Source organism: Synchiropus splendidus, chromosome 12 (assembly GCF_027744825.2).
Source record: "Synchiropus splendidus isolate RoL2022-P1 chromosome 12, RoL_Sspl_1.0, whole genome shotgun sequence".
In the NCBI taxonomy this organism is placed as follows: Eukaryota; Metazoa; Chordata; class Actinopteri; order Syngnathiformes; family Callionymidae; genus Synchiropus; species Synchiropus splendidus.
The window spans coordinates 8,853,064-8,867,528 of NC_071345.1; the positions used below are offsets into that span (position 1 = coordinate 8,853,064).

Below are 14,465 nucleotides of genomic sequence, written 5' to 3' on the forward strand. Positions count from 1 at the left end.
CGGGCCAAATGTTTGCCCTCTGCAAGCTGACCCACTTTACCACAATTACAAATCACAAAATTCGAAACAAAAGAGTCACACGCACACGCTGGGTGATGACTCACACGCGGCTTTCATGGGATTTCGTTTCATCACATTAATGGGTAACCCGAGAATCTTATCATGTCTTTCAAACCTCAGGAGCTTTCTGGGAGTTTATTAGTTTGTACGCAGGGTTAATTACTTAACAGCCCTCCGTATGTTTGCGGACAGGCACACACGTGCAACACACACTTGCAGTACAGAGAAACCATGTGTTGCTGCGAGCAATGAAACCCAAACATGAAGAGAGATTGCCCCATCCCGTGTTTGCCCAGCCCCTCCTTTCCATGTTTGGGACCCACCCTGACCGTTTCCTGGGTGAACTGGCTCTTGTATGGACACACACACACAGACAAAAAGCAGCAAGCTCGGCAAAGCTTTGGTAACCACTCTTAAGTATGCCCGCCATATTAGTTACCAAAACCTGCAGGTTGGAACTGTTTTTGCAGGGAGTTTGTGTTTATTCACGCACGCGAGGATAAGTGTGCGAGACTGCTGTCTGCCAAAGAGCGGCTGTGAATCAGCGCTTCGCTCTCTGGCTTTCATTTAACTTGAAAAGAAACAAAAGAGTCGGAGCGACTCTTCCACCCAGCCAAGTCTAATATGTCGAAGATCAGAGCCGTCTAGAACCAGAGCAGCTCCACAGAACCGGGCCAGTAAAAAATAAAGAAGGCTGGAAGCCACGCAACTTTTGTTTTGAGTTAGTTGCTTTCTGAGAACAATAAATAAGTCACTGTGTATGAATGCGCTGAACGGATTTAGAAGTAGGTCAGAAGGCGCGTATTCATGACGGCTCAGTCAATTTGTGATGTGAGGTGATCAAACAAGTGCGGCACAACAGATGGACTCAATATTGTGTTGTGTCTGTAGATTCACCAAATCATCAGATGGATTTTACGATTGTCAGATGAACTTAAGGTTTACAAACCGTGGTCCTAGGAGACCGTTGCAAGGCACAGAACCGCCTCAGTAGAATCCAAACCTGAGGGAGCTCATAAAGCAATATCATCTTGTCCTCCAACAAATGTTGCTTGTCAATGTTGTTATATGGCTTTAATGCATACGCATTTTAGGACTGAGCCATGCCTTTTAAATGAGGTTTCCACTTTTGTGAATCTGATTCCAGAATCCCTTTGAATACCTTTATGAACATGATGAGCTACACAGTCAATAGACCCAACATACATGTTCCTCAGTGTTTTAAAGAGCATTTTAGACTGTGAATATGTATCAGAAGGGCACCTTGTTGAGAGTCAAGATGTCAGAGGCTTTCATCAACAATCCCTTGAATGCAAGCGTTTCACAAAAGCATCACTTGAGTGACTCCATTCGGACCCTTTTAAATGTTGCGATTCTCAAACGTGTTTGTGTGCTGGTGCTCTTGCATTTGACGGTATGGAAAGTGGATACGCATTAAAGGTGACCGAAGTGATTTGAGGATTGAAACAAGCCGTTTGGGATCAATGTTTGAGGCATAATTTGCATGTTCTGTACATGCACTTTCAAGAGTGTGTCTCATCTTTTGAAACACAAAACTCACTACTTTTGTGTCTGTTGCATCTGAGGATTTAGAAAATGTTTTGAGTATATAAGAATACGTGCCATATAAAGTTCATGATTCATATCGAGGGTTGAGAGATGATCAAGGTGCAGTAAACAGACAATTCCCAATCTTCAAGATCACCATCAGTATTTGGGGACTGAGTGAAACATTTATCAGTGGCGCTGCCACTGTGTGACACTGATCCACCGAGTCACCTGATTCTTCCTGCTGACATTTGCATGGCCACGCCCGACGAGTCTGACCTGACACACAGTTAGCCGACTACCAGTCCAGCCATGTTTAATGACTCATGCTACACTTAACACGTCCACTTCAATAGCTTTACGGTCACCTGAGGAGCTGCCTCTTCTTGAGTGGTCAGCAAACAGCTGTGAGGTCTCACTGTTCACGGCAGAGAGAGTCAAAACACAGCTCAGAAGTCGTTGGTGAAAATCATCTGTTAAATTAAGGCCATTATGTGAATGCCACACTCTTGAGTGTGTAGTTCAAACCATGTGGTGCCAGTCAATCTGCAGACGGCTGAAGGTTTTGATCAACCCAGCGCTGTCATCATTTGTTGTCATGTCATTTCAATTCATTGTAAGATTCTTTCAACCCACAACAACACATCCACCGAGTCTGGGACAGAAAACTGCATCTGAAACCAAACTATTCTGCTCCACACTCACACCAAAAACAGTCAATTATGTCCTGCTCTCCAAATTCCTCCTGTTACTCTTCCCGTAATTCACTTCTCCATTTCCTACAATCGAGTCATGTGGCTTGGAAACTTTGCTTCAGGTCGCAGTGGAGGAGATATTAGCTCCACAGGACATTCCATTGGATGAAGAGCTTGACTAGCATATACTTTACTGAGTATTAATACACACTGCCGACCAGCAGCTCTCACATTTGCATTGGAAGCATACATGTCCTGTTTACCGTCACCTGACCTTTAACCACCACATCCTCGACAACTTCCTCAGAAATAAAAGTCTACCTTCAAGAAAAACAAATGAAACACTTCACTCCTCAATAATGAATCACAGCACAAAATAGGAACTCATTTCCTAGTTTGAGGGTGAATTCCAATCAAACACAGGCTGCAGCAGGGCCACAATGCAACCATTAATATTCATCCACTTCTAACCTTAAAGGGGTCACTGAGGACGGAGTCTAGCCCAGCGACTTGGGGCGACAGTCGGGGTCACCAGTCAGTGACTCATACAGACAATTGACTGTCTTGTTTAGTAGATTTAGGGAAAAGTGTGCATCAGTAAAAACACATTTGAAATTGTAACAGAAACATCGTATTTTTAAAACTTTATAAAGGCATCTGAATGGAGGCACAGCCGTGAATATCTTCAATTTGAAACAGTAATGCAACAAAAAATCATTATTTAATTTATTTTATTAATTTAAGTGACTCAATAGAATGAAAAATTAAATCATGTGTATTCTGATATGTTTATTAATCATAAGACTTTATAAAAAGAAAGCAAAGAATGTAAATAAAAACATGGTGAGACATTGTTCTGAAACCCTTAACTCGCCACAACACCGAGAACCAGAGCAGCAGTTAGTGGTGAAAAAAACATCTCCCCGAGTTAGTGGGGTGAGTCAAACCAGAGCAGACGGGACCACACACCCGAACATTTCACCAAGCCTGCAATCACCCTGGTACCGTGCGTGCTGTTGTTTGGTCTGCCGCCGCGGGAGCAGTGGCTCTGCAGGGTGTAGGATGTTTTTGGGAATCTTGGCGTCGCTGCTGTGAGTCAGGCTGGGGGTTAAACCCGAAACTTGCAGGAGATAAAAAGTGCTGTTTTGGAAAGACCAAGTCACAGCAGACTAGAGAGTGTGTGAGAAATGAGAGGGAGCAGACAATAAAGAATGATAGTGGGAGGATGACAGAGAAGGTCAAAGATCAAAATCTGCCCACTTCATTGTTACTGTAATTTCTTCCATTGAAGTTCTCAAAATTCCCTCACTTATCTCTGAATGTTGTCTCTGATGTCGCTCAGTTCTGACAAGTCCGGGTCGGCCTCTGTGTCTGATAGAGACGCAGGCTAGATCTCTACTGACGCTAAAGACCTTAAAGTGTCACTCAGGATTTCACACCGCGGCGCAGCGATTGAAGGAGGCGAAGCTGAGGAAGAGAAAGGGCAGAGGTGGGAGAGGCAGCGGATGGGATTGAGGCTTCAGAGGGCGGAGTTTAATCGACAAACCAAAGAGTTGAGAATATAACTAATGAGCGAGAACATGGCGATCTGAAAGGTTAGCTGACTACACACATGTATCTGTAGGAACAATCAATGAGAATATGAAACAGATCGCTCTTGACAAAGCTATGATGAACTTCCCTATCTGTGGGATCTTATGATGTGAGTGAATTGGAGCCATCCAAGAAGTGCCCAATGATGCACCTACCCATAAAAGGCCATTGTTTTTCAGACATTTAAAATGCAAATAGCCCAAAATGCCACTTCCTGTATGAACAGAGGCTCTTCTCCATGGGCCAAATGTGTTAGCCTCACCCATGTTTGGTAGGCGTGTCATATAGTAAAGCACGAGCATAGCTAAACCTCCATGACATGCTGACAAGGTAACAGAAAAGACAAAGTTGTATGTGCTGAATTTGCGGACAAAACGTGTACAAGAACATTGAATCCAAAGTTCTAGTTCTTGCAAACGCATACTAAGAAAGCTAACGTAAGAGATGTGACTGAAATGAGATGCTTGTTTGGATGAATTTTTAAAGTAGCTCAAGGAACATTTTAAAAGCGCCATTAGCGGTCGTATTCCAATTCCCTGATCGCAGTATTGAACATCTTCGGGCTGTTCTTCAGGATCTGGGGTCGCCCGACAAAAGACTCCCGCGGCTTTTATTGCTCCTGAACGACTTAAATAAACACGCAAACAGGCTCAGCTGCTTGGGCTAATTAGCAACAAATGTCTTTTCCTCGCGACAGGCTCAATTATTTGTCGGTGTCGACAAGCGGTGGTTGTATTTAAACAGATTAACACCCTCTTGTAGTCGAATTGTGTTTATGAGATTTTCCTGCTGAGAATTCCTGGTGTGCCGTTGACATTGTGCAGGAATGTGCAGGCGTCTACTTGAAGCCGCTGGTTGACAGCAGCGGTGGTTAGTCTCTGTGGGAAAACGTCCATGCGTGATCTTACACCCCCCTATTTTGAGATACAACCCCGGGGACACCCTTGCGACCCCTCTCCGTGCCCCCCCCCCTCTGAGCGTATCACCTTCTTTCTCTGACCTGATTGGATTTCGGCCCGGAGAGAAACCCCTCACTGCTGGAGTCTGCGTCCACCTTCAGTGGCTTCCATGGACAGTGACCCATAAGATTGGAGCTCTATTGATTTGCTTTGTATCTGTGATAAATTGCTCAGAAGACCTGCCCCTCTCTTCTCCGGCCCATGTGGGGCCACTATCTCATCACGGTAGGGCTTCAAGATGGGGGGCATATGTCCCTGCAGGACCTCTCTAGTAGGCTGGGAGAGGCAGGAGCGAGGGGTCCATTGTCTTGGCACCTCTTAACTTTGCTCTAAACAGTAATTATTCCACCTCCTTCTCCTTCCTCTATCCCCATGTGTTGCCCCCCCAGCTGCTAACCTCCAGGCTCTAATTTGGGTCACAGGCAGCAAGATGACATTTCAACACATCCGCAGCACGATGAAACTATGAAACCATGAAACCAACATCCATCCAGTGTCGCTGCTACATACCAAGACCAGGACAAGACCAGCCACGTACAAAGGGCATGCAGATGTACTCCGTAAGAGACGGGACACTTCAGCATAAGCGAGGGTTCATGAGGTTATGCGCTTATGATATCATGAATTCTGACAACAAATCACTGGGTGATTTGGCGAGGCATTTTTACGAACATTCATCTATCTTAAGCGTCCCTCCAGATGAGCAACAACAAAGATTTCCAGGCTCTCATTCAGGAGACGCCACTGATTTGTTCACTCTTATTCCGTCTAAACCAAACCTGCAGAAACAAGAGTAGCGTGTCGACCAGCCAAAACCACTCCGCTTGCTGGGCCATTGGAATCGCAGATCAACTGCGTAGTTGGAAGTCGCAAGTGAGTCTCTGGACCACACACTTCAGTGTTAGCAAAGCTTTTGGCAGGGCGTTTGCACTCTTCAAAGTTGTTTGTTTGAGCATCAACAACAGAACAGACTGTAAATGTTGGTTGCATCGATAATTCTACTGATTTTTTGCTTGAACAAATACATCACCTCAGTGTACCAGTGATCCTCGAGTGTCAAGCAAGACTTTTGGAGGTCAGTAAGACTGACTTTGAAGTCAGAGACAAGTCAGTTTGGAGGCGTTCCAGTTAATGTTGCCAGCAAAAATGGCACCCAAACATGTCGTGACGTCATCCTGAGCAACCGACCAACAGCATCATGAATGGTGTAGGTTCAGAATCATTTTGCATTTTATCACAAATATGGGATTGCAGGGATATAAACACTGCGCATGGGATTGATTGAGAATTTAAAGTTTGAGATTCAACAGTGTTTTTGTTGCCATCGTCATGTAGAACAATAGCAGACCTGCATGTGGAGCTAATATGGTGTCCATGTGCGGTGGACTTTCAAAAGTTCTCCACTGAAATAAGTTATTTTCAAAGCACCTGGATTGTCAACACAATCATATTTCAAAGCTGCCAATCCGCTCTGATAGTGAGCTTCTGAAGTCCCGGCATCATTTGGAATTGAACCTGTGGCGTCTGCGAGAAAGCAAACAAGCTCCATTCAACGCCAGCAGTGAGAAAACAACCAGAGGAGGCTGTTCATACAACGGCTGTGCTGAGAGACGACACTTCACAATCTGCTGTCAGCTGAGGGGAAATGATCACACACACACATGAAAACAGCCCCAGTTCACAACAGTTGCCAGCAGAGGCACATTTTAAAAATACACATTCTGGGCCACTGCTGATGAAAATGCCCTCAGCTGCACTTTTGACAGCTGTATTCAATTCCACCGCATCCCAGGCAAGACTCCTCTACCCAAGTTGGAGAGTCTGAAAAACATCTTACCGGTTGGCATCCTGCTTTGAGTGTCCACCAGTTGCTGGAGGAAAATGAGGCTGTTTTTAGCTCAGAAATCCGGGGCTGGTCACATTTCTGGAGTATTCCATAAGGTATTCCCAGGAAAGACTCAAGGGCTCCTTTCAATTCTTCCCATCATTGTGCTCCCTGAAGTCCACTTTGGCTTGAGTTTGCTGATGGTCTCCTCAGTGCCCGGCTCTGTCTCCCTGTGTGTGCATGTGTGTGTTTGCATGTGTGTCAGAGTGAATGGCCTCTGCTCTCTAATGCTCCTTCCCTGCTGGGTTTTCCCCTCCCCCAGACTCCTCCCCCCTCTCCCCGGCAGCAAATTACAAGGAGCAGGGAGTTCCACCTCAAGTTCCCCCCTTTCTACTCCTTCTTCTCCTTCTTTTATCTTCACCCACACATTTCATCAACTCCATATTTTATGCTCTTTCTTTACAATCAAATTTCAGCCGGGCCGACGGAGCTTGTCAGACAGGCGACACCTTTTGTGTGTGTGTGTGTGTCTGCTGCACACTCAGCAGGCAGCTGAGTGTCGGCGCGCAGCTCCAGAGATCACACACATGCACACTTTTACAAGGAAGGGGGTCACCCACCAGAGGGGGCTGAGATTTTTTGGGGGTCTGATCAATAGACTGAGACAAAAGCTCCGGGTCCACAGTGAGACATGCACTTCTCATTGTGTCCCGGATCACAGGCACACTGGACTGAATGAGTACATACAACTGTAAGAAGAAAGAAGTGACAGGACGTATAGAGAGGGTGTCATTTTGAAGACTTACAATTACAAGTCTGGCACTGAGAGCTGAGATGTTGGTGTGTCAAAGAGCAGTTTCACTTTATTGATGAAGTCCCAAGTCTGTTTCAAAGGGTGGATCAACTCACCAAAACAGAGTTGTCCAGTCCAAAATAAAGGGAAAGTAGAATAGAGATAAGTCACAGAGAGTTTGAATGTACTGCCATGTGGTAGTGGTTCGTAAATTGGGTCCACGCTTTCCATAAACAATTCAGTCTGCAAACATATAGGCAAATGACCTCTCACCCCTCAAAACTATTTGGCGTCATCTGTATGTTTTTAGACTGTGGGAGGAAACCAGAGTGCACAGAGGAAACCCACAAACAGAGGTTCGCCCTACATGTAAACAGAGTTAAATGGATTCTTTTGCAGTGAGGCTGCAGCACTATTGTGAATTAGAATGTTCAACATAAGAGTATTCAAGATGGGATTCTAGCTAAATGTTCAACAAAGCGTTGCAGCCCTGACATAAAAGTAGTACGTGTGAGTGGGATACTGAGCTCTTGAGACGCTAACCATGGGTTCCAACAGCTGACGACATGTGTGCATGCGTGACGTACCCGTACATTAGTGCTGTAGCCAGACATGACGCTGTTGCGATGCAAAACTAAGACCTCACTGCGACTGCTGTGACCTGGTGAGATTCAGGGTCACATTCAGGTCTTGTTTGGAACTCAACAGGTCCTTGTCTCAAATAGAGAAAGAAAGTAAAAGAGATATTTGTTGTCCTCAAAATAGTTTGCTGAATTTTGAGACACAAAGAATGAATAAATAATTGATAAGATTTTAGGAGGCACTGCTCTGTCCTGTTCAGTCCAGGCGGTCCAGTTCTTGTGTGCGATTTCAGCAGATCATCCCCACCTTGTGTCCCATCAGGACGACACACGTGAGACAATAGACCCTCGGTCTCTCGCTCCAAAGCCAATGTGTCGACTATTTGTCGTCCCTCTTCAAAGACAGGGACCGGTCCCAGCAGCATGGGGTCCTCCTCGCACCGCCTCCTCTCCAATACAATAATAGAGACCCGTCGTCTCCACACGGATCCCAAGACGCGCGACCTCTATCTCTAATGGTCTGAGGATCCGTTGACCCACGAAGGCCCCAAACCTCCGCTCCACATCCAAACAGTGCCCACCTGCCCCCCTCCTGCAACACTTTGGTCCATAACGAGCATCTCCAGCTCAGTAAACACTGAGAATGGACCAAAACCTCTTGCTGCACTGAAGCATGACCCGCTGGTGACAGAATGGTAGCAGTGGTTCGGCTTATCTGATGCCCCCAATTACCATGCTGCTCGAGAGTCTCGCCAACCACGTGGATGGGTGTCACTAAATGGCTGAGGGAAGGGGCCGTGTTCTCTGAGCTAGAGGGTGCTGCTCAGGGGCCACAAATTTCAAAAGTCCTGAGCCAGTTAAATATGAGCTTGAAGCCAGACCAGTGGTTCTCAGCCATAGGGCCGAGGCCTTGTGAGCCGCTAAGACTATTTTGTTTTACGCCTCTGGGCCGTGAGACACTCAGCCTTAATACATTTGCCATATATGGTGGCAGTAGTGTGCCATTGAATTGACTTGACTGCTGCAAATTTGTTCTTGAAAATAAAATGTTTAGTAAGAAAATTTGATGGTGATACTTTCATTTACATTTTACTTATATCTTCTTTAGTTTATATTTTATGATATTTAGGCGTAGTTTTTTTTTTTTTTTTTTCTTCAGTAAATTTGATGAACATGACTTGCACCTGCGTCAGCTGCTGGTTGGACTTTTCAATGACAAATAAATATCTTTGGGATGATCATGTGGTTTGTCAAGGTTTTTCACGTGTAATTAGATTAAATATGGTCAAATTAAATCATGAGTAAAGAATCAGATCTATTCCTTGAATGGGCACGGGCCCATTTGCTCTGATAAAATTGTGGCTACAAGATCAAAAAGATTAGGAATCCTTGAGTTGGACTATTGTCTTCCATCCCAACTAACTCACTGCTAAAGAAAGAAACACTGTTTTTTTGCAGAGAATCACATTAGAGCAAACTGCAAATGTTTCAATCTGACACACAAAATGACTCGACAGGCTCGATGTGGCACCATCCCTTGAGTTTGGAACATGTGGTTATTGATGGTATGGAGCCATCTCTGTCTGGCTCCATACCATCAGACTGGTATGACTCTGTCTCCACGTTGCCTCACACTTGAAGAGCAGCTCACACAGCAGAAGTCAACAACAGCCTCCAAAACTCACACAAAAACACACTCGACCCCTCTTCACAAACTCACATGTAATTTAGATGGTAAGAGATTTCGTAAGGTTGCCAAGAAGAAGGGGCCATCAGGCTGTTGTGGTCACTATGACGACCGCTAGGCATTTAAGTGGAGAGATGGCGAGAGAGGAAGGAGGGAAAGAAAATGCTTATTGTTCATAAAGCGCTCCATTCCTCATAACACTGGGGCCGAGCAAACAGCGATGCGGTGCACAGGGTTCATACACTCACTCCATTCAACTTTTACTGGCGTTCACACACAAGCATTTGTTTTCCTACAGCATTGTAAACTCCAACTTAAAAGAGAGCGGCCTCTCGAAAATGCTTCAGCATAAGAGAGCGTGCAATCAGAAGAAAAAGGTTTGTTTGTATTTCCTTCTTTCCACGTCCTGAAGCGAGAGGAAAACTGTGTTTACACAGCTTTCTCCAGATTAATCTTCAGCTGCGACACGAGGATTAATGTGCGGAGGAACCGATTCAGAGATCGGGGTGACGAATGACAAGAGTTGGTGTGGTGGGTGCGGGTGGGGGGGGCGGGCATTCAGATGCAGTTCCCCCTCCCATTGAGAGCTGGTCTGAGGATGTCAGCGCTGAGATGGATCAGCAGACAAATGAGCTGTTGATGGTGGAGCGCTGTGGTGAAGTGGGCATTGCTTTAAGCCTTAGAACAATCGCCCTTCTTGCTCCCTCTCCATCAAGGCATGGCTGGCATACCAGGTGAGAGCGACCCCTGTGGATAAGACAAGCTGCTCATTGATTTAAATCAGAAACAACTTCTCTAGATGTTGGAACTCAAAGTGGCACAGCATTTGTTATGTCGGCTTTCATGGACGTGCTTCCGAAAAACTGCCATCTTGGAATCAGGGCGATATGGCAGATGTTGCCCCAGAACAGGCGCTTCTCGAAGGGAGCGTCTTGGAGGGAACCTCTCTGCAATATCTTCTCAGCTCGAAAATTGTCAGCTTCTCATCTTACCCCAACAAAACTAGCCAAAAAAGTGTGCCTCTGAGAGGGTAGAGTGCCCTTGTGGGGGAATATTGGGACCCCTTTTTATCTCCTATTCTGTGAGTCTATTTATCTGAAGGACCAGGGTTGCCACAGGAGCCTTGTTTGCTGACCGTCTACACAGGCAAATATCGAAAATAAACAGTACAACCCAACCGTTACCGATGAATTTTTGACATCCAATGAAATGCCCTCCTAAAGGAAGTTTAACAAGCTAGTGCTAAGGTTGAAAGAGTCTGAGCTGAATCGCAAGGTGCTGAATTTCTTGGGAACATTTGACAGAAACCTAGGCCCTGTCCAACTGGATTCAGAATCAGTCGTCTCCGCTCAAGTTCTGTGTCAGATAGGCCTTTAATCCACACGGATTACATTGGATTAGATTGCCTTTATTCTACTGTTTTCACTGGATACACTGGTACTTTTTGAAACCTGGTCTGCGAGTAGATAAATAAAAAAAATATTCAACTGGATCTGTGTCCCAGCTTCACAGCTGTGCTGCAGCTTTCTAAAAATGATGACATCACTGCCCCATCTCTCTTCGAAGTAGAATTGTGAAGTATACACTCAACTAAGAAGCCAGTCACGAAGACAAGCTGAATATTTATTGTACTTATACTTACCTTCTCAAACAAAAGCACACTGTTTCTATGTATGTTTTCTTGTTTTTGTTGCACTAAAATCAATAGAATATGCAATTGGAGATGCCGGGGATTGAACCCGGGGCCTCATACATGCAAAGCATGCGCTCTACCACTGAGCTACATCCCCTGCCTGCAGCCCTTTTACATGAATAAGTTACAGTTCTAGGTGATGGATAAGGATCAGGCATTAGACAAGGCTCGCAAGTGGTTATTAACTCCAATTTGAATTTCTTTGTCTCATGTAAGACCATTACATCAGTCTATATTTATTACGTTTTCATAGCCAACGCTTCACCAGCCAGACCTGTTTGACCAGTCAACTGTTTAACTGTGTAAATGGGAATCTACCCTGTGAGTGTCAGGGGATGTAGCTCAGTGGTAGAGCGCATGCTTTGCATGTATGAGGCCCCGGGTTCAATCCCCGGCATCTCCACTTTTAATGGTGAACTTCATCTGTCTTTGCCAAATATATGGATGGCATCGAAGAATAAACTTGCATGACTTCTAAGCAGTTCAACAGCAACAAAATGAAGAACATTTGACCAAATGCGTTGGTATTGTTAATCCGAAGATGTTTTGGGGTTTCCACGCGGCAATAGTTGTAAAACTTTGGAATAGTTAGCCAAGGTAATGTATCTAATCTGAACTGGTCTACAGTTTCAGTGACTATATACACAGTGACTGGGGATGTAGCTCAGTGGTAGAGCGCATGCTTTGCATGTATGAGGCCCCGGGTTCAATCCCCAGCATCTCCACTTTTAATGGTGAACTATCGAGTAAACGTCATCTGTCTTTGCTAACATCCGATTATCGGTTCCAACCAACCGGTCGTAAGTTGGATTGGAGGTAAGTCGAATGCCATTCAAAATAGCCGAGGTACCAGTGTCGTGGTCGATCGCTGAGTGAGATGCTGCGGTGCCAGACATTAAATAAAAACAAAGCATCTGCTAGCCATTGAAGTAAGTTGGACGTTACTTATATCTGACCAAATGTGTTGGTATTGTTAATCTGAAGATGTTTTGAGGTTACCACGTGACAATGCTATATGCTCTACCACTGAGCAACATCCCCTGCTGTGTTCAGAGCAGCCAAACCATAGGCAACTGGTCTCTGAAAATGGTCAGCTCTTTTTAAAAAAGTGTACTTAAAGTTGAGTACTTCTTCATTTTCATTGACCTGCTCACTCTGTTATGTCTTGTAATAAGATTGTAGCTTTGTCGTCAGTCCACTCTAACTTCTGTTTCCGTGTTTGGGTTGCTCAAGTGCCATTTTCTTAATTTGTTGCTCGGCCTGGGTTTATGTGCCACATGGGCCTTTTTCTTCAGATTCAGGGTCTTGAAAAGATGTGTGTGAATGTAGCCTGATTCACGTGGCGCAATGTGGAGGAACCAGAGGGGAACGTCTACACACATTCTAGGAAGTCTTCCGACAGAAGGCGGATGTAGTTTCAATGCTCACTGTGCTGACATGAAACATTTTTTGACTGTCAATATTCCTAAGCTAAATATAGATGCTAAAGAAATAGTTCTTTACAGCTGATCTGTTTTCATCATTTAAGATGGCCTCTCCTAAGTGAAGTCTTCATTCATGACTCACATCCTGGTTCAATGTTCGGCTTCCCGGGCTGGAGACTCACTATTCTCTGGACACTTGGGTAACAAACAGAAGTTTTAAATCCCTGTCTGACCACAAATCTGAGTGAAAACCTCCTCAGTTTGGGATCAGATGTCGGCAGGAATCCATCAGAGGAACTGAGGGAAGGGTCCAGGAAAAACATCTTCCGTGTTCCAGCAGACTAAACAACAGCAAGTAAAACAGAAATAACCTCAGCGCCTACGTCAGCGACAACAAGAGGGTCAGCTAATGACAGAGTGGCACCAGGGCCTGAGTCAGGAAACACGTTTACGATAGAAGATAATGTCAGTTTTCGTCTGCGCTGGCTGGGATTAACAGAGATAGGAAGCACAGATGTGGATATTTATAATTTGATTCGACTCCGTTTCCTACGTGTGAGCTTCAATTCTTTCATGGTTGTAATGTTAGGAGAGCCGCCTGAGGATTTATGTGCGAGCGTGTGTGTGTGAGTTATTGCGAGTGCACGTTAGAGTGAGCTGCGGATGCTCGTAGGAAGCTGTGTTTGGCCTGAGATTAAAATGCAGGACGAGGGTCCTGGGCCAGGAAAGGAGTCCAGCAGAGCAGAGACACAGAGACTCGATCCCATTGACAGGAAACATGTGATGTACTCCGAAATAATGGCTACAATGGTGTTCAAATAATGAGAGCAAACAATCCTTCACCTTTTATTTTCACTATTGACATGGTTAAGGAGAATTTTTTTCATGGAAGATATTTTATTTCACTTCATTTCCCTAATTTATTTATACTTTATATATTGTATATTTGATCTTAAACTTATTTGCTTTGACAAAACTGTTCAATTTTGTTAAGATTATTAACCAAATTGTTTTGCGTTTATTCACGGTTGATTTGTTCATTCTTGACTTTGTCCTATGTGATACTGAACAGAAGCTCATCCAGCAAAATGGTTAAAGATCAGCATGGAGATGCCGGGGATTGAACCCGGGGCCTCATACATGCAAAGCATGCGCTCTACCACTGAGCTACATCCCCAGTCACCCTTCCAGCCACTGAGACTGTAGACCAGTTCAGATAAGATACATTATCTTGGCTAACTATTACCAAGTTCTACAACTATTGTTGCGTGGAAACCCCAAAACATCTTCGGATGAACGATACCAACGCATTTGGTCAAATGTTCTTCATTTTGTTGCTGTTGAACTGCTTAGAAGTCATGCAAGTTAATTCTTCGATGCCATCCATATATTTGGCAAAGACAGGTGAAGTTTACTCTATAGTTCACCATGAAAAGTGGAGATGCCGGGGATTGAACCCGGGGCCTCATACATGCGAAGCATGCGCTCTACCACTGAGCTACATCCCCAGTCACTGTGTATATAGTCACTGAAACTGTAGACCAGTTCAAGCTAGAGCTGAGTCGGTGCCAAACTGTGAAAGGGTTATGGGCTACCAGCAGCACTTC

At 44.8% G+C, this 14,465-nt stretch overlaps 1 protein-coding gene, 1 long non-coding RNA gene and 5 other non-coding genes across 8 annotated transcripts in view; 3 read left to right on the plus strand and 4 right to left on the minus strand.

Moving 5' to 3' along the window:
- LOC128768085 (uncharacterized) overlaps positions 1-14,465 on the plus strand; it is a 57,003-nt gene that overhangs the window by 23,978 nt on the left and 18,560 nt on the right. The gene's annotated exons all lie outside the window — the stretch shown is intronic.
- Positions 1-14,465, minus strand: part of LOC128768084 (pleckstrin homology domain-containing family G member 1) — a 39,187-nt gene that overhangs the window by 21,705 nt on the left and 3,017 nt on the right. The window contains exon 1 of one of the 2 annotated variants that reach the window (XM_053880672.1): positions 6,693-6,967. The exons of the other annotated variant lie outside the window; for it this stretch is intronic. Coding sequence (XP_053736647.1) covers positions 6,693-6,702 — 10 coding nt within the window. The 5' untranslated portion in view covers positions 6,703-6,967. Of the gene's footprint in view, positions 1-6,692; positions 6,968-14,465 lie in introns of those variants that run through there. 2 annotated transcript variants of the gene reach the window in all.
- trnaa-ugc (transfer RNA alanine (anticodon UGC)) lies at positions 11,460-11,531 on the minus strand. The gene has a single exon. It is a non-coding gene; the product is annotated as a tRNA-Ala (tRNA).
- On the plus strand, positions 11,766-11,837 carry trnaa-ugc (transfer RNA alanine (anticodon UGC)). The gene has a single exon. It is a non-coding gene; the product is annotated as a tRNA-Ala (tRNA).
- Positions 12,088-12,159, plus strand: trnaa-ugc (transfer RNA alanine (anticodon UGC)). The gene has a single exon. It is a non-coding gene; the product is annotated as a tRNA-Ala (tRNA).
- On the minus strand, positions 13,964-14,035 carry trnaa-ugc (transfer RNA alanine (anticodon UGC)). Its single transcript has one exon. It is a non-coding gene; the product is annotated as a tRNA-Ala (tRNA).
- trnaa-cgc (transfer RNA alanine (anticodon CGC)) lies at positions 14,295-14,366 on the minus strand. The gene has a single exon. It is a non-coding gene; the product is annotated as a tRNA-Ala (tRNA).